At 40.1% G+C, this 19,526-nt stretch overlaps 2 protein-coding genes across 3 annotated transcripts in view; one reads left to right on the top strand and one right to left on the bottom strand.

Moving 5' to 3' along the window:
• PDZK1 (PDZ domain containing 1) overlaps positions 1 to 6,965 on the top strand; it is a 39,701-nt gene extending 32,736 nt beyond the window's left edge. The window contains exons 7-9 of the mRNA XM_007528667.3: positions 2,210 to 2,434; positions 4,527 to 4,817; positions 6,559 to 6,965. Of these exons, the coding sequence (XP_007528729.2) occupies positions 2,210 to 2,434; positions 4,527 to 4,817; positions 6,559 to 6,612 (570 nt within the window). The 3' untranslated portion in view covers positions 6,613 to 6,965. The remainder of the gene's footprint in view (positions 1 to 2,209; positions 2,435 to 4,526; positions 4,818 to 6,558) is intronic.
• Positions 1 to 19,526, bottom strand: part of GPR89A (G protein-coupled receptor 89A) — a 327,321-nt gene that overhangs the window by 270,755 nt on the left and 37,040 nt on the right. The window contains exons 10-14 of one of the 2 annotated variants that reach the window (XR_009552604.1): positions 18,802 to 18,894; positions 15,124 to 15,219; positions 10,736 to 10,825; positions 9,096 to 9,161; positions 7,944 to 8,742 (exon numbers count right to left, since the gene is read on the bottom strand). Coding sequence is in view for 1 of the 2 variants with exons in the window: in XM_007528669.3 (XP_007528731.1) it covers positions 8,536 to 8,742; positions 9,096 to 9,161; positions 10,736 to 10,825; positions 15,124 to 15,219; positions 18,802 to 18,894 (552 nt within the window). In the remaining variant the exon portion in view is untranslated. Of the gene's footprint in view, positions 1 to 5,964; positions 8,743 to 9,095; positions 9,162 to 10,735; positions 10,826 to 15,123; positions 15,220 to 18,801; positions 18,895 to 19,526 lie in introns of those variants that run through there. The other variant, XM_007528669.3, reaches the window with a different exon arrangement.

Raw genomic sequence — 19,526 nt, 5'->3', positions numbered from 1 at the left:
CTCCATTTCTCTCTGTCCTATCCAACAACAACAGCAATAACAACAATAAACAATAAGGGCAACAAAAGGGAAAATAAATAAATATAAAAAAAAACAACTAGATTGAACAGATCCAACAGAATACATATTACTCTCAAGTGCACATGGAGTACCCAGGATAAGCCAATTTCCTATCACAATGGCCAAAAGGAGGAATCAACCCAAGTGTCTACTGATAGGTGAATGGATTGCTGAAAGGTAAATTTATGTTGTAATAAGTTTTCACATTATCTCTACATAAACAGTCTGAAAGACATGACAAGGAGCAGACTTCTCTTTGAAGTGTTCTAGACAGGACAGGAAGCTACAGGGAGCTAGCTTTTGGCTCAAGGGTAGTGAAACCTGCACAGACAGGAAAGGCCATTTCCATTGTGGTGAGGCCTCAGCTGGTAGTAAAGGTCAAGTAGAAGGCAGGTCAGTGCTCCAGCTGATGTCAAGGGGATTCTGGCATCAATCCTTCCCCACTCCCCCTAATCCTATGAATGAGTGAGCAAAAATTTTACTTTTTTTTGACTGAAATAAGATAAAAACCTGCTCTAAAAACGGTGCCTGTTCTCATGCTTTTCCCTCAGCCAAATTCCATATGTGTGTAGGGGGATAGCTGGACCTTTCAGATCTGTCAGTAAATAGAATGACTAAACCCATTTCTGACGCACACTACACCTCCAAATGTTTCAGTGCAGAATGAATTCAGGACTCATTGTTTAACTGTACTTGGCCTCAAAGTCATCAGGTATTATCAGATATAGTTGATTTGCTTGTCTGGGGAGGTATTGCTGTTAGAGGTATTCCTGCATGGCATGAGTCACTTTCATAATACTTTCTCATGTCTTTAAAGAGAAGTAAATGTGGAGCTTTTATGAGCATATCAATGAAAGTCTGAAGTTAGTTCAGACAGTGCTTAGTCGGTGCTACTCTTGTTTAGAAAGGAAGATGTGGTCTTGTGGTAAGGTAGTTGATAACAATCTAACTTTAGCTGGGCTGTTGCACAGTATAATTTGGGGGCAGATCACACTTATTTTCAACTGGTTGTTTCTACTCACTGCCAAACAAATGCCATGGACACTTGTTAGTATCAACATACTTGCTGGTCAAGGATCTAACTGAACCCTCATAACTATAAGGCACTCTCAGTGAAGTTATTGTTTCCATTAGTGATTTAACATTGATTTTACATTTTAACATTGATTAGTGATTTAACAGTGATTTTTGCAAAATCATCAGATTTTAGGTGCATTTTCATAGCCACACAAAATGCGTGCAAGTCATCACACCTCTCACTAAGGCTCTATTCTTAATTCTATTAAAAAAAAGAACAGGTGTATTTCCTGGCCTGTGCAACTTCTACATTTAAGCCTACTATTGTGTTCTTCACACGGGTGTTCTGGGAGTTGAAATGGACTAGGAGTACTTAGAGATGGCAAACAGTTTGGCACAACAGAACCCAGAACTAGAGGGGGAGCAGAAGTAGCAAGGGACTAGAATTGACTTTTGTAACCTCATGTGATCACTTCTACCTGTCTCCCCTCCCCAGTGAATTAATGTGTATATGGGTTGGTCACATCTTCATTTATTGATAAAAATAACTTTCACTTTTTCTCAAGGAAGCATTTCACTTTCTAATTTGTTTAAGGAACTCTGACAACCGTCTTACTAAAGGAAAAGAGACAGATGAACTTCTAGAGATTTGAGAGAGAACACCAGAGTATTACCCTAGTACATGCAATGCTGGGGATCAAACTGTCAACTTTGCTTTTAGGTTCAAAGCTTTAGCCATTGTGTCACACCCCGGGCCACAAATGAGCTTACTTCTGCATGAGATACTGGACAAGTCACTAAATATATATAATCTCTTAACAGGGAAGTTACTATGTGTGTTTGACTTGCTATTACAGAGTCTGAAGAAACTAACAATTTTGTTGCTTATATTTGAATCCTTGCACAACATTCTATTATGTTTATGTGCCCTTTTTTACATGCTTATATATGTTACTCCATAGTCAAGTTTAGCCTTCCTTTTTTTGGGTTGATATGGTAGTGAAATTTTACAGCCCACAATTAAAATACATCTAGAAAGAGTGGAATGTGTATGATCTTGTAAATTAAAATGTATTTAATAAAGTCTAGCTTACTCATACTTATGACTTCCCTCTCCTTTTATTTTCAAAAGGCTCGTTTTTCTCCATTTCTCTATTATCAAAGTCAAGAACTGCCAAATGGTTCTGTCAAGGAGGCTCCAGCTCTTATTCCTGCTCCCCTGGAGGCCTCAAGTCCAGACACTACAGAGGAAGTAGGCGATCATAAGCCTAAACTCTGCAGGCTGGTAAAAGGTGAAAATGGCTACGGCTTTCACTTAAATGCAATCCGGGGTCAGCCAGGCTCATTCGTCAAAGAGGTATGGTAATTTGGTTCCAGCTACCCAATGAACACAGTCCCACTTAGGAAAGTTTCAGTCTCTCCCATCCATTGACGGATTAGTAAGAACGCTACCCCTCAGATGATGCTGAGGCTCTTGCTTGGGTTCATAATGTGGATCTGGGTATTGACATCCCTTAAGATAGTTATAATAGTTATATAGTAAATTCTTTTCTTTTAATTATTATTGTTGTTTTTATTGTTCACCATTGCTGTTTTTGGTTTACTATTATTATTGTTGTTATTGCTGTTGCTGTTGTTGGATAGGACAGAGAGAAATCGAGAGAAGAGGGGAAGTCAGAGGGAGAGAGAAAGATAGACACCTGCAGACCTGCTTCACTGCTTGTGAAGCAACCCCCATGCAGTTGGGGAGCCGGGTGCTCGAACTGGGATCCTTGCACCAGTCCTTGAGCTTCGCGCTATGTGCGCTTAACCCACTGTGCTACCGCCCGGCCCCCTATATAGTAAATTCTTTTCTTAAAATTTTTTTAATATTTATTTATTTTCCCTTGCTTTTTATTGTTATTGTAGTTATTATTGTTATTGATGTCATCGTTGTTATCTAGGACAGAGAGAAATGGAGAGAGGAGGGGAAGACAGAGAGGGGAAGAGAAAGACAGACACCTGCAGACCTGCTTTACCACCTGTGAAGTGACTCCCCAGCAGGTGGGAAGCCTGGGGCTCGAACCGGGATCCTTATGCTGGTCCTTGTGCTTTACGCTACCTGCGCTTAACCTGCTGCGCTACCTCCCGACTCCCTATATAGTAAATTCTAAGCTGGTGTCCTTTTATATCTGTTCTAATACCGGTAAGTCAAATATTGAATTGACATGATTCTGACTATCAATTCTGACTTGGAGGGATACCTGGTTGCTTCTGAGCATGTAGCATCATGTCCCTACCCCACAGGGACCAGCAGTGAGGAGACTTTCCCAACAGCTCTCTAGTTGGGGGAAGAACAAGGGGGGACCAAGGGGCCAGGAGGTGGTGCAGCTGGCTGACTGCACATCACGCTACCATGTGCAAAGACCCAGGCTCAAACCTTCAGTCCCCATCTGCAGGAGGAAAATTCCTGGGCAGTGAAGTATGGCTGGAGGTATCTCTCTTCCTCTCTCCCCCTCTTCTCTCTCTTTTTTAAAACAATCACTAATTTAAAAAATATTTTATTTATTTATTATCAGATAGAAACAGAGATACATTCAGAGGGGAGAGGAGATAGAGACAAAGAGACACCTGAAGGTGGGAACCAGGGTCCTTGTGCACTGTAATGTCTCCGCTCAACCAGGTGTGCCACCACCTGGCCCCTCTCTCCCTCCTCTCAATGTCTGTACTCAATAGTTGTCCTATCAAGAGAAAAGGGGGGAGAGAGAGAGAGAGAGAGAGAGAGAGAGCGAGAGAGAGAGACACACACGGAAATATGGAGAAAAGAAATGGCCACTTGGATTGGTAGATTTGTAGTGTAGGCACTGAACTCCAGCAATAACCCAGGTGGCAATTAAAAAAAAAAAAAGAGAGGGAGTAGAGGAACCTCATGAACTCTGCTGTACAATACAGAAGTTGTAGCTGTCATAAGCGGAAGGGCCACTCTAACACCTCTCTTAACTTTTGTACCTCAAAGAGAAAGATATCACACAACTCAAAATAAATCCTCAGGGGAGTTGGACGGTACTGCAGTGGGTTAAGTGCACATGGCGCGAAGCGCAAGGACTGGTGTAAGGATCCCGGTTCAAGCCCTCGGCTCCCCACCTGCAGGGGAGTAGCTTCACAGACGGTGAAGCAGGTCTGCAGGTGTCTTTCTCTCCCCCTCTCTCCATTTCTCTCTGTCCTATCCAACAATGACATCAGTAACAACAACAATAAGACCTACAACAATAATACAAGGACAACAAAAGGGAGTAAATATTAAAAAAAAAAAGTGCTCTGGTATCTTCCTTTCTGTGTCTGTCTCTAAAAAATAAAATAAAAAAAATAAATAAAGAATAAATCCTCAGACTCCACACCTCTGCAGGGAAACTAGTCTGACATCCTCTTGTCTGTGCTTGGAAGTCACAACTTGGAACCTGTGTTCACAGGTACAGAAGGGTGGTCCTGCCGACCTGGCGGGGCTGGAGGATGAAGACACTGTCATTGAAGTGAATGGGGCAAACATGCAGGATGAGCCCTATGAGAAGGTGGTGGACAGAATCCAGAGCAGCGGAAAGACTGTCACACTCTTAGTCTGTGGAAAGAAGACCTATGATTATTTCCAGGCTAAGAAAATCCCTATTGTTTCCTCCATGGCTGATCCACTGCCTGCATCCCCTGATTCCAAAGAGGGAGCCCCAGGAATGTCAGATTATGACTCCCATGTGACAAAGCCACGAGTGAGTGGAGAGACGTTTCTTTTAGTAATCTTACTACACCATACTTAAGGGGGGGGAGCATACTCAAGAGTATGATAATGTCCTTAATAAGTGCACTGCACATCAACAATGATCACAGACCCCTAAAATGAGGTAACTAGCAAATCAAGGCATAGGGGGCTAGAGCAATAGGTCTGTTTTTCATAGCACTGAGTTGACAGCAACTTTCTAGAGCTGATAAATCAAGAAGGAAAAGATCAAAATTTTAATGGGGCCCACCAGAGTAAACTGAACCAGACTATTAGGCAGAAATACTGGTTCTACCATTTATCTCACTGGGTAAATAGATTGAGTCTCTATCTCACTTTCCCCATTATAAAATAGGTATAAAATGTAAAATTGCTACTAGAACTATATTAACTAAGGTTACTAGTGTGTCAGATAGTGTGTTTCATGATAAGCAAGAAAATGGGAGTAGAGGTACTCTTGTGTTTTAGGTAAATTAATATACTTTTACTAATAGGGAAGAATAAGCATTATTTTTTATATATTTAGACTAGAAAAAATTCCTTGGTCTCAGTCTTATTCTTTGTCCAATTTCTTTTCATAAATGAACTTGAGGCTAAAAGGTAAATGACTTACTCAACTTCATAAAGAAAATGAATGAAAAGTCAAAACTCAAAAGGTTTTATATTATTTTTTCTATTACCTTAGTTTAATTTGACTAATAACATAAGTGACAGGTTTATATATATATTTTCTTTCTTCCTTTTGACTAGTGCATTACTCAGCTCTTACTACTGGTGATGCTGAGGATCTGACCTGAGCCTCTCACATGCAAGTCCTGTGTGCTGCCACTGACAGGTGTCCCCGCTCCTCCAACACTGTACTCTTGGGTGGTGCCAGAGTCTCACACATGTGATACCACCACTTGATTTTTTTTTTCATTCATCGTATTTTAGAGAGAGAGAGAGAGGATACTATAGCACTGCTCCACCATCCCTGGTGCCTTGGTGCTCTCAATATGGTCCTGGGGACTCCAAACTGGGGTAAGGCATACACCTTACCAGGTGAGCTGTCTCTTGGCACCCCTCAAATACTGATTTCTAACAAATACACATTTTTAATCTGTTCCGGTTGCTATGACAAAATACCGTAGGCCAGGTAGTTTATAAACAACTATTTATTTATTCCACATGGTTCTGGAGGCTGTGTAATTCAAGGTCATGGTGCGGATTTATCTGGCGTCTTGTGAAGGCTCTCTTCCTGTGTGCAGATTAGCTTCTTTGCTGTGTCCTCATTTAGTGGAATGGGCTAGTGAGCTTTTTGGAAGGGCACTAATCTTCATCATGAAGACTCCATCCTCAACCTCACTTCCTAAAGTATGAACCTTCTAATATTATCGCTTTAGGGACTAGGATTTCATTCCATGAATTCTGGGAAGATACAAATACTCAGACCACAGCACACAGAACAGCCACTCACCTTGTACTCTGAACAACTTAACAAAGGCAGTATACCCGGTGTCTCTGAAAATTCTGTATTTCTATGGAAAGTCAATGATAGTTTTATAGAAAAGGAATATATAAAAATTAAGAAAATTTGCTGAAGTATCAAGTAGCAAGCTGGAACTAAGTCCAGTGTAGACTTCATGTCACCTGGCTGCCAGTGAGGACTCTACTGGCCAACTTAAGGCAACTCTAGAAACAGGTCATCCGTTTCCTGATGTTCACACTCTACCACTTTGTTTTCTTTTGCACAGGCCAATAGTACAGCCTCTCACTCTTCTTCCAGTTCTGAAGATACAGAGATGTGATGAGAAGAAGTAACAGCTTTGGCTGTCTCTGGATGTTTAACAGGAATCCTTTCTCAAGGAATGATTTGCCACCCGCTTACTATCTCTGTCAGAAGAGAAGTCCTCTGGAAAGCAGTTCATCACATGCAGTTGCTTGCCTGAGGGGTGACTACAGATGGATTATTTATGGTCAACTTAGGAAAAGCTAAGGTCTTTCTTAAGGAGCCAGATTTTCATGTGATCTCATTTGAGCTTCAACTCAACTATCTTTCTCTGTATAGTGAATGGTATCTTTGACTTCTACAGGCTCCCCGAGCACTGAAGATAATTAATAAATCTGTACATGAGTTGTTAAATAAAGTCTCTAAGAATCATGCTTTTGTAAGAATGTGGTTGCTGGGTGGGGGAGATAGCATGATTGTTACACAGGAAGACTCTCATGTCTGAAGCTCCGATGCCCCAGGTCCAGTCCCCTGCACTGAAATAAGTCAGAGCTGAGCAGTGCTCTGGTAAAAAACAAACAACCCACAATTTCCCTGTTAGCAGATATAATTTAATGTACTTTTGGTAAACTTTTTAATGCTTTAACATCTTTATTTTTGTAGATGAAGAAACTGAGTTCCAGGAAAGGAAAATGACTTATGCACTTATTCAGTGCACAAGAAAGGGGAGGGGGATCACCACTGAGCTAGAACTAGTTACTCAGAGAAGGAAAGATGCCATAGTACTGCTCCACCACGTGTAAAGTTTCCCCTCTACAAGGGACTTCCCCATGTGGTTCCTGGGACTCAAATCCCACCCCTGGCACATATTTTTAAAATATGCACATTACTGGGTGAGCTACCTTGTGGACCTAGAAGTACTGGCTCTTAAATAGTACTGAAAAAAATTCAAGAAAAATAACATACTCTATGAAGTCTCTATATAGAATCAATTTTAGTCAATACCCTCTTTCCCAGAAAAAGAACAGGCAAATAATGCTTGGTTATTTTAATTGGGTAAAGGGCAGGGAGGATGTGTGGGGTACCAATTCACTTTTGATCATACAAGCATACCAGACTATGCTTGATAAAATGAACCTAAGACCCAAGTGTTACACCCTCTGATTTTAAGACAGTCAGTATTGAGGGAAAGTCATCTGTCCTCTATGTTTGGTTTGGTTACCTTAGGTTTCATTTTCATTTTATTTTATTTCATATTTATTTTTTTAAATATTTATTTATTTATTCCCTTTTGCTGTCCTTGTTGTTTTGTTGTTGTAGTTATTATTGATGTCATTGTTGTTGGATAGGACAGAGAGAAATGGAGACAGGAGCAGAAGACAGAGAGGGGAGAGAAAGACAGACACTTACAGACCAGCTTCACCACCTGTGAAGTAACTCCCCTGCAGGTGGGGAACCGGGGGCTTGAACCGGGGTCCTTATGCCGTTCCTTGCACTTTGTGCCACCTGCACTTAACCCACTGTGCTACCACCCGACTCCCTTTTATTTTATTTTTACCGAGTACTACTCAGCTCTGGCTTATGGTGGTGCTGAGGGTTGAACCTTGGACTTTAGAGCCTCAGGCGTGAATGTCTTCTGCATAAGCATTATGCTATCTCCCTGGCCTCTTCTTAGGTTTCTCTTACGCCATTGTTTCAGTGTATTTTCCTTCTAGTCTCGTGGGTCTTTTCCAACTCCTCTCCCTCACTCTGTAGCAGTCTTAAAACTCACATATGAAGTTCGATTGAATACTAGCTTGAGTTACTTCATTTTCTCATGTTCCAGCTGATGCTAATCTTAACTACAGTATCACCAGAGGAAGAAAGCCTACACTGGAGGTAGAGTATGCTACCACAGCACTTTGCTTGTTTAAAAATTATAGGTCCTGGTCCCTTCCATTTTTTTCTTTCATATCCAAATTATGACACCGCTGGTCTGTAAAAGTCTATAATAGGCATGAGTTCAAGGTGTCATATGCTTCTCTGGTGCCTGTTTGTGAGCTAAATAGAGGAAGAGTATGCTTGAAAGAGCGCTGACTAGGAAGATCACATCAAACCAACGATGGTAGAAATTGAACTGCAGTTCTCCAAGGACCTCAGTAATTATGGTGCGGTATTCCAGAGGCATGCTCATTCGGATCAGCAGCACAGAAGAGACAAAGTACATGCCCTGCAAATCAAACGCCAAAAGTTACTTTCAAAAACTTAACAAGAGGGGAAACTGGAGCATCATTCTGGCATATGCAATGCAAGGATCAAAGTTGGGACCTCATGCATGAAAGGCCTGGCTTCTACTGCCTCCACGGCCACTGGAAGCTAGTGTGAATGTAATGAGGGATCAAAGGCAATTGTTAAAGCATTTCAAAGTTCAAAACACAGTTCTGGCATTTAAAAAAATATTTATTTATTTATTCTCTTTTGTTGCCATTGTTTTATTATTGTAGTTATTATTGGGCTTTGCGCCACCTACAGTTCTGGCATTTTACAAGTGTAAACAGAAAGCTGTAAGCTCATCAAACTTACCATTATCTGTGCTAATAGCAGGACAATGACATTGGAGGACTTACTGCTGGAGATGGCATAAAAGAACTGTTGAGAAAGGGGAGAGAGAGGAGTTTATGCAGCACTGATTCCTGTGTTGACATCAGTAAGCAGCATGATTAACAACTGAAAGTGTTTCTTCTATGTCGTAATCTTGCACAGAACAATTTACAGGATTAAGTCTATCAAGTAGACTGCTGAAAAAAGGTTATACTTTTCCCATACAGGTAGCTGGTAGTTCATTTTTTTTTTTTTTTAAATTTATGAGAGTGTATCAAGAGACCAGAATACCACTCTGGCACATGTGATGCTGGGGATAGAACTCAGGGCCTTAGGCAAGCAAGTCCTATGTACTAAGCCAATTCCTCTGACCCTGCCATAGTAGTGAGTTTATTTTATTTTATTTTACTTTATTATTATTTTCCCCTTTTGTTGCCCTTGTTGTTTATCACTGTTGTTATTATTATTGTTGTCATTGCTGTCATTGTTGTTGGATAAGACAGAGAGAAATGGAGGGCGGAGAGGAGACAGAGATGGGGAGAGAAAGACATCTGCAGACCTGCTTCACCACTTGTGAAGTTATTCACCTGCAGGTGGGGAGCTGGGGGCTCGAACAGGGATCCTTACACCAGTCCTTGTGTTTCACACCATGTATGTTTAACCCGCTGAGCTAATGCCCGGACCCCAGTAGTGAGTTTTAAATATTACATTGTAACACACACGAAGATTACTATCACTACAAAAATTTACAGAATCTGTGAAATATATGACTTTAACAACACTATGAAATAGAACAGATTATTCAAGACCTAAATTATTAACTAGGCTCTGAGCTGCTTCCAAAGTAATGCTAGATGTCTAGATTTTCATCCTAAACCCATTTACACTCAAAGGACGCTTGGGTTTTGAAATCCCCTACTTTTTTTTTTTTTTTAACCTTTTTTACTTTTTTCACCCCCACAATCATTCTCTATGGATCAGAAGACACCTTCATATTCTAATTCTTCAACTTCTACATCCTCCTTACAAGTGACTCTAGTAACCTTAACTACTTACTCATTCATTCCAAATATTTACAGAAAATTTGTCAAGTGTCAAGTTCTATTCTGGAGATTGGCGATGTAAAGAAAATTGATTCTCATCTTGTCCTATCACCTTTGGTAAGTGAGTGTATTTATCTGATTGGTGCACGGTATATATACATACATACTATGCATTGTTTAGTCACACTTTTAATAAAAAATATTTATTTTCATGGGTGTAGGAGTGAGAGGGACCAGATCACTGCTCAGCTCTGGCATATAGTGCTGTCGGGGACTGAACCTGGGGCCTCAAGCATGCAAGTCTGGTGTGTTACTGCTGTTCTACCTCCCTGGTCCTCTGCATTAGTTTAACTTTTAAAAAGTTATATTATTTATTATTTATTCACTTATTTTAGTCTTCAGGGTTTCACTACTCCAAATCAACTTTTCAATTATAGGGAACAACACCATAGGGAACAACACCATAGCACTGTTGACTACTATTTAAGATCTTACAAGGCAGGAATCTTAAAATACATAAAATATTTCAGATGCCACATGTGATTAATAAGTACTTTTTAATTTTATGACACAACATACCTTAGTGAGAGTGATCAGTAGTCCTCTAATGGATGTCACAATGATTATTCCAACCAGAATGAAGGAAATATGCTGGGACCAGAACTTTACCTGCCACCATATAGGAAGAAAATATGTTTGTTCAGGATAGTATGAAAACTAACAAAATGCACTCTGACTACTAATGTGATTATGAGAGGGAAGTTTATACAGCTCTATGTGATTTTTTTAAAATAATTTTTTAAATGTTTATTTATTCCCTTTTCTTGTCGTTGTTTTATTGTTGTAGTTATTGTTGTTATTGATATCGTTGTTGTTGGATAGAACAGAGAGAAATGGAGAAAGGAGGGGAAGACAGAGAGGGGGAGAGAAAGACAGACACCTGCAGACCTGCTTCACTGCTTGTGAAGCGACTCCCCTGCAGGTGGGGAGTCGGGTGCTCGAACCGGGATCTTTATGTCAGTCTCTGTGCTTTGTGCCACCTGCACTCTATGTGACTTTTAAAGCATTTTTAGGAAGGTGCAGAGAGAGACTGTAGGATTTTAATGTGTGAGATTCTAAGTTCAAGCCCAAGGATTGCATATACCAGGTGATGCTCTGGTCCTTTTTCTCTCCATCTTCTAAAGTAAGCAAGCAAGCAAACAAAAGACAATAAAATTACTGAAAAACTTTTTTTTAGGTATGGGGGAGGTGCTGGGACTTGAACCTGGGCTGCACCCACAGCAAGGCACATACCCTATCTAGTGAATTATCTCTCTACTGCTCAAACATCTCCTAATTAGGAAAGTTAAGTTTTTTTCTTTTCTTTTCTTTTTTCCCTCCAGGGTTATTGCTGGCCTCGGTGCCTACACTATGAATCTACTCCTCCTGGAGGCCACCCTCTCCCTTTTGATGCCCTTGTTATTTATTGTTGTTGTTGCTGGATAGGACAGAGAGAAATCGAGAGAGGAGGGGAAGACAGAGAGGAGGAGAGAAAGACAGACCTCTGCAGATCTGCTTCACCACCTATGAAGCAACTCCCCTGCAAGTGGGGAGACGAAGGCTTGAACTGGGTTCCTTACGCCCGCCGTTCTTTGTGTTTTGTGCCATGTGCACTCAACATGCTGCACTACTGCCTGGCCTCCAAGTTAAGTTTTAAGAACAGAAAACAGGAATGGCTGTGAAATGAGAATAATAAATCAATAAGCAAAGAGCTAATGACACTATTTCAAATGCGGTAAGTATAAAACATGAATTAAAAAGGAAATAGTATCTTATTGTTACTATTTATTTAGTTTAGTTTTCAGGGTTTCATTACTCCAACTTTTCAAATATAGAGAGATAGGAAAAGGGCGGGGGTAGAAAGCATAATGGTTATGCAATGTGACTCTCATGCCTGAGGATCCAAAGTCCCAGGTTCACCCCTCCACACACACACCACCATAAACCAGAGCTGAACAGTGCTCTGGTTAAAAATAAATAAATAAATAAATAAATAAATAAGAGCTAGGGAAAGATACACTAAGATACATGACACTAAGGCATCTTCTCAGTGTGGTGGAGGCCAGGCTTGAACCTGGGCTAAACACATGACAAAGCAGGCATCCTCCCAGATGAGCTATTTCTAGCCCTAGCAGCTTTATTATTATTATTATTATTATTATTATTATTGCTACCAGAGAATTGCTCAGCTCTAATGGTATCAGGGACCTTGATGCCTCATGTATGAAAGCTGTTTGCTATCTCCCTGGCTCAGTGTGATTATTTTGAATATTTATGAATGATAGGCCTCTGATCAAAACGTGAAGGACTTTTTTCTTTTTATAACAAAATCTGGGCCAGGGAGATAGCATAATATTATGCAAAAGACTCTCATTCCTGAGGCTATGAAGTCCCAGGTTCAAAATACTCCACATAATCCTAAATCAGACCTAACTGGTACTCTGGTCAGCAGAAAAAAAGAAAAAGGAAAGAAAGGAAAGAAGAGAAAGGAAAGGAAAAGAAAGGAAGAGAAGGGAAGGAGAGAAGGAAAAGAAAAGGAGCCAGGTAGGAGTGCAGCTGGTTGAGTGCTCCTGTTACAGTGCGCAAGGGCTCAGGTTCAAGCCCCTAGTCCCCACCTGCACCGGGAAAGCACTGCAAGTGGTGAAGCAGGTCTGCAGGTTTTTTCTCTTTCTCCCTCTGTATCCCCCTACTTTCTTGGTTTCTGACTGTCTCTATCCAATGAGTAAAAGTAATTTAAAAAGAAAGGGGAGAAGAAGGAAAGAAAGAAAGAGGAAAGAAATTCTAAGTGAAACAGCTCATCTGCTTTACTATGTGTGCCACCCAGGCTTTGGCCCAGCCCCCACCACACTGAAGGAAGCTTTAGTGCTGAACCTTCTTTAACGGTCTCTTTGCCTTTCTTCTCCTGTCTCTATTTATAAAAAACAGAGAGACAAACAAACAAAAAACAATGAGCATTCTTAACAGGTGGTCTAGGACACAGCTGATCTTCATTTAAATAACAAAACACTGGGAGTCGGCGGTGGCACAGAGGGTTAAGTGCCAAGCAGAAGGACTGGTGGGCGGAAGGATCCCGGTTGGAGCCCCCAGCTCCCCACCTGCAAGGGAGTTGCTTCACAAGCGGTGAAGGAGGTCTACAGGTGTCTGTCTTTCTCTCCTCCACTCTGTCTTCCCCTCCTCTCTCCATTTCTCTCTGTCCTAACAACGACAACATCAATAACAACAAAAATAATAACTACAACAACAATGAAAAACAAGGGCAGCAAAAGAGAAAATTAATCATAATAAAATAACATAACACCATCTTCTCATTGTGGATTGCTTGCTTCATAGTGGAGGTAGCTACAGGCCCGTGTGCTTGTTTCACATCTGAAAAGCCTGTGAGGGGGAGCTGCTTTTACTGACATCTAAAAGGTGGTATTCGGAATTATGAAATATGGAGCATGCAGATTAATTACAGATGGAAAATAGACATACACAGCAACTAAACAGCCTCAGGAAGTATTGATAAAGAATGTTTCTGGGAGTTGAGTGGTAGCGCAGCCGGTTAAGCACAGGTGGCGCAAAACACAAGGACCGGCATCCCAGTTTGAGCCCCCGGCTCCCCACCTGTAGGGGAGTCGCTTCACAAATGGTGAAGCAGGTCTGCAGGTGTCTATCTTACTCTCTCCCTCTGTGTTTTCCCCATCTCTCTCCATTTCTCTCTGTCCTATTCAACAATGACGACATCAATAACAACAATAATAAAATCAACAAGGGCAACAAAAGGAAAGTAAAAAAAAAAAGAATGTTTCTGGGGCTGGGTGGTTGAGCGTACATGTTAAAATGCACAAGGACCTGGGTTTGAGCCCTTAGTTCCCACATGCAGGGTGAAAGTTTTGTGTGTGGTGAAGCAGTGTTGCAGGTGTCTGTCTGTCTCTCTCTCCCAATCCCTTCCCTCTCAATTTCTGGCTGTCTCTATCCAATAAGTAAATAAAGATAATAAAAAAATAAAAAAGAGGGAAACACACTGGCAACAGTAATGCCTTATACTTACTAATATAATTTATATAGCACCTATGGAAAGATATGTTCCTTCATGTGAAAAGGATAAACTAAGGATCTATGGTTAGAAAGGGAATAAAATAAAATAAAATCAATCCAAAACAAGAACAACAAAAACCCATGCTGTCATGCTTTGAACATCACTGCATGGGCTGGAGCACAGTTTGTTCTGGTTCAACTTTCTGCTCTCCAGCTACCAGGAGCATGTGTGACTGAGATAGATGGTATGAGGCAGTGTACAGTCTATGGTTTGAAGCATAGCACAGTAAATCGCCCCACAGGGGCTAAGAATACAACATCAGTCATTTTATCAAAGTACTAGTCAGACAGACTCACTGGCTACATATACATATCTGGAAAACACTATCTGCCTCACAAATAAAGACATTATCAAGTAGGAAGGAAGATGGTAAGAGAAAAAAAAAAAAAAAGGACAGGTTATAGTTGCCATCTTTAGCTCAAAGTTCATATTTGACAGATAATTTTTTTCTTACAGCAGAAGTCACTTTAGTTCTCCCAGGGCTGCTAACTGGTAATTTTCCATCAGAGGAATCAAAGGTAGAGTGTATATTTGAAGATCTCATCAAATGCTACATGGAAACATCTGGATATTTGGTAGGGAGAAACTGGTGAGTGGTACTGGCTACAGAGAAACAGGGAGCACTGTAAAATAATCGGTATCCTGACAAAAATAAGCACCAGTCACTACTCATAGTTTTATTCTCTTTACACACTTACCATATAACTGCAAGATATACTGAGAGTGCCAAGAATACAAAGAAGAATCAAGTACCTACAGTAAGGAATTAGAATTTTAACAAGTGTAATCTGTGTTGGAAAAGGCAGGAAAAAAACAACAAACTAGGATTTTGATACATGGCTCTTACATCAAATTGGATTCCCAGGTAATTGACAGTGATCTCAATGCCCCTTGTAACAGGATCAGTTTTCCCAACTCGGTCAAAAACGATATTGATGGTTGCCTGCAGTGATATACATATTTACATTAGATCATTTTCATAACTGATATCTCAAAAGTGATTCAAAATCATGAGTTAACCACCATAACATGTTTTTACAGGTGGATGTTCCTAAAAATTCAATTCTACTCTTTTTTTAACTTTATTTTTTTATTTGGTAAGATAGAAATTGAGAGGGAAGGGGGAGAAAGAGGGAGAGTGTGAGGGAAGGTGAGAGACACATGGAACACTGCTTCATTGCTCAAGCTTTTCCCCTGCAGGTGGGGTTCGGGGCTTGAACCTGGGTCTTTGCACATGGTAATATATGTACTTAACTAGATACACCACTACCCTGTCATTTAATTACCCTGCAATTATACTTTTTTTTTAAAATTGTCATCTTTATTTATTGGATAGAGACAGCCAGAAATCAACAAGGAAGGGGGTGACAGAGGGAGAAAGACAGAGAGACACCTGCAGACCTGCTTCACCACTTTCCCCCTATAGGTGGGAACCCAGGGCTTGAACCTGGGTCCTTGTGAACTGTAATATGTGTGCTCAACCAGGTGTGTCACCACCTGGCCCCTGCAATTCTACTCTTTATTTTATTTATTTATTTTCCCTTTTGTTGCCCTTGTTGTCTTTTTATTGTTGTTGTAGTTATTGTTGTTGTAATTAATGTTGTCATTGTTAGATAGGACAGAGAGAGAGAAATGGAGAGAGGAGGGGAAGATAGAGAGGGTGAAAGAGAGACACCTGCAGAACTGCTTCACTGCCTGTGAAGGGACTCCCCTGCAGGTGGGAGGCGGGGGCTCGAACCAGGATCCTTCCTCGGGTCCTTGCGCTTTGCACCACGTGTGCTTAACCTACTGCCCTACCACCAAACTCCCTGCAATTCTACTCTTAACCCAAGTTATATATAAGGTAACTACTGTTATCCATAGAAAGACAAACAAAAGTCTTTATCTGTGTGGGAAGATAGCATAAAGAGACTTTCATGCTTAAGGCTTCAAAGTTCCAGGTTCAATCCCCTGTATCATCATGAGGTAGAGCTTAGCAGTACTCCAGTAAAAACAACAACAAAAAAGAGTCTCTGTCTGCCCCATCTCTCTTATTTTGTAAAGAGTCAGTAGGGCATATACACTAAACTTTACAGGAGCCAGAGTGACAATGTTCCAGTAATGAAATCAGAGCAAAAGAATCAACAAACTCCAGGGTCACTCTTTGTGGTTATTTTCTGAGAATTCTGAACACAATAACTAACATAACAACAACAAAAAGGAGTTACAGCTAAGAAGTGAATGAGGAGATGAAAACGGAATGGAATTATGAAAATACCCAGTGAACCCAAAAGACAGCAGAAGAAAAAGAAAAAGAAAAAAAAAAAAGAAAGACACAAGAGATGGGATAAATAGTGGCTGTTTTAGACCCAAACATACTGATAAGCACATTACATGTAAGTGGTTTGAATCTGGAGTCAGTAAACTCTGCCCCTGTAGTAGTATATGAGGTAGGGAAAGATAGTAAGTAGATAAATGAACTTGGTTGTGCTCCAATAACAACAACATTTTTTTTTCAACCAAGAAAATTGTATTTATTAAACCAAGAGTGAGCCTGGATCTGGCCTGTGGACTGCAGAGAGCTGACTCCCGGTCTAGACACATCAATTACATGGCAGAGACTGTCAGATTGGATAAAAAAATAAAAGAAAAGACCAAAACTATATGTTGCTTACAAGAAACTCTCCTGACAAACAGCTATAAATATTTAAAAAGTAAATGGAAGGGAAGACACATTATGCTAACATTAATCAAAATGTCTATTTTAATGACTGAGGAATATTCTAGAATGCCTATATTAATGTCAGAGTTGATTTTATAATAAAAAAACGTGTCAGGGGTTAGAAGGTATTAACTATGCATAATGATAAAGGATCACTTTCAACAATGATCCAACAAAGGCAATATATAAAGACAAATGTATTAAGTACTTATTAATATAACTTTAGAAAACATGAAGCAAAAATTGATAGAAGAAAAAAAAAAAGACAAACCCACAACAAAAGTTGGTGATTTTGATAGCCTTTTTCCAAGGGCAAAGACATTACAGAAGCATGAGAAGCTTCTAGAAGTAATGGAAGGACATGGTCTCTAGCTTGACTGTAGTGCTGCTTGTTACACAGGTGTTATACATATGCTCCAAATCCCCAAGTAGTAGACTTCAAATATGTGCAGTTTAATGGATGGCAACTAAACTTTAGTAACACTAGGGGATGATATGCTCTCCTGGAAGGCAGAACCTCAAGAAAAATCTTTAAGTAGCTTTGCTGAGCACACTATATTTATTCATGCTTCCCCACAGAATACATTAATATATATTTTAAAATACTTATGTATTCCCTTTTGTTGCCCTTGTTTTATTGTTGTAGTTATTATTGATGTCATTGTTGTTGGATAGGACAGAGAGAAATGGAGAGAGGAGGGGAAGACAGAGAGGGGGAGAGAAAGAGAGACACCTGCAGACCTGCTTCACCGCCTGTGAAGCGACTCCCTTGCAGATGGGGAGCCGGAGGCTCGAACTGGGATCCTTAAGCCAGTCCTTGCGCTTTGTGCCACTTGCGCCTAACCCGCCTGACTCCCAATAAATTAATATTTAAAAACACCAACTTCAATAAGTATTGACATTAATGTGTAATATTAGATACATTAAGTCTAGATTCTCCCACTCATCTACATTGATCAAAGTTAAGTAACAAGCTGGCAAAGTTTGCTATTCATTGTGAAAACACAGCTCCAGCAGAGAAAAAAATTAGAAACTAGAAGCCACAGTAGAAAGAGAAATCAGGTCTTTTTTTTTTAGTCACATTGAAATCCACTACTACTCATAGTTAAGCTGATGAATAATGCCATAAAATGTACATAAAGAATAAAACATTAGCCATAGTCACAAAAGAATAAAAGCTATAATCACAGAAGATGCATTTACTTATAGAAATAGAGTTTAGAATTCACTTTGGACATTTTTTAGTTGTAAAGATTATTTAAAAAACAACAACATGTGGTTTCTGTTCTAAGCTGAAAATAGAAGTTGAGGTTAAGAAAAGCCATATTCTTATGTAAGGTAATTCAGAAAGCACAGTGTAAAATAAGACATTTTTACATATTCATTCTATATACTTCATAGTCGTGAGGCCTTGCTAGTGATTTCTGACAGAGGGAAATGTAATCTTCTCTTTCTAAAACTGGGGTTTAGTGACAGGAAAGATCACATCCTCTGATGGCTCAATGAATATGAAATTTAGTTCAATTACTCAATCAAATCCACTTTCTTCTCTCTGCCAATACCAGGGAAAGCCACCTAAACTATGTCAGTTAAATTAATATACTAGGGGCCAGGCAGTGGCACACCTGGTTAAGTACACATATTATACTGCACAAGGACCCAGGTTCAAGCCCGTTCCCCACCTGCAGGGGGAAAGCTTCATGAGTGGTGAAGTAGGGTTACAGGTGTCTGTCTCTAACTTTATATCTCCTCCTCCCTTCTCAATTTCTCTCCCTATCCAATAATAAATAAATAAAAATTTAAAAATAAAATTAATATACTTACCATAAAAATCTTCCAAACACAGTAAATTGAGAAAAAGTAACCTAGAAAATTAAAATATTTTCCCTTGAAAGTTTTGGAGTATTCTATTCTCTCCTGAGGGAAAACAAACACAAATCCTCGTTAGTTTAAAAAAATATAAATTTATATCCAATGAAAATATGTGTCAGTAATGTACCGGTTCTCTCCCCCTCACTAATAAATCCATCTCAAACAAACAAATCAGCCACTGGGGGAATAGGGTAACTCACTGGGTAGGGTGCCTGCTGGGCCATGTACCTGGCTTAGATTATAGCCCTGGAAAAATATGGAACTGCCCCTAGACCTCAAATAAATCCCTCTCTCCATTGTTACTGGTCATCTCTATCAGGAACAACAAAATAGACCCCTTTGTGGGCCCCCCATAGGACTTTGCTCTCATAGGACTTTGCTCTCAACTTGGATCAACAATGGTAGAGAATGTTCCATCCTCCGAAGGGAGGATAGACAACATACTCTATCTACACCTGAGGAAGATGGGTCGATATTGGGGCAGCTTGGAATGTTCCTACTCATGACCACAGAATGTGAGCTCAGATCTACAGGGATGCAGAGGTCACAAAGGCTCCTAAGCTGAATATGGGCCCCAAAACAAATCAAATCAATGGAGTTTACAGTCAACAATATTTATACCCCTTTCCCATATTAGGGAGCTACTCTCTTCCCTGATGCAGCTTTCTGGTCCTTTT

Source organism: Erinaceus europaeus, chromosome 11 (genome assembly GCF_950295315.1).
Source record: "Erinaceus europaeus chromosome 11, mEriEur2.1, whole genome shotgun sequence".
Classification (NCBI taxonomy): domain Eukaryota; kingdom Metazoa; phylum Chordata; class Mammalia; order Eulipotyphla; family Erinaceidae; genus Erinaceus; species Erinaceus europaeus.
The sequence above is the reverse complement of the archived record's forward strand: the minus strand, read 5'-3'. Positions and strand labels throughout refer to the sequence as shown.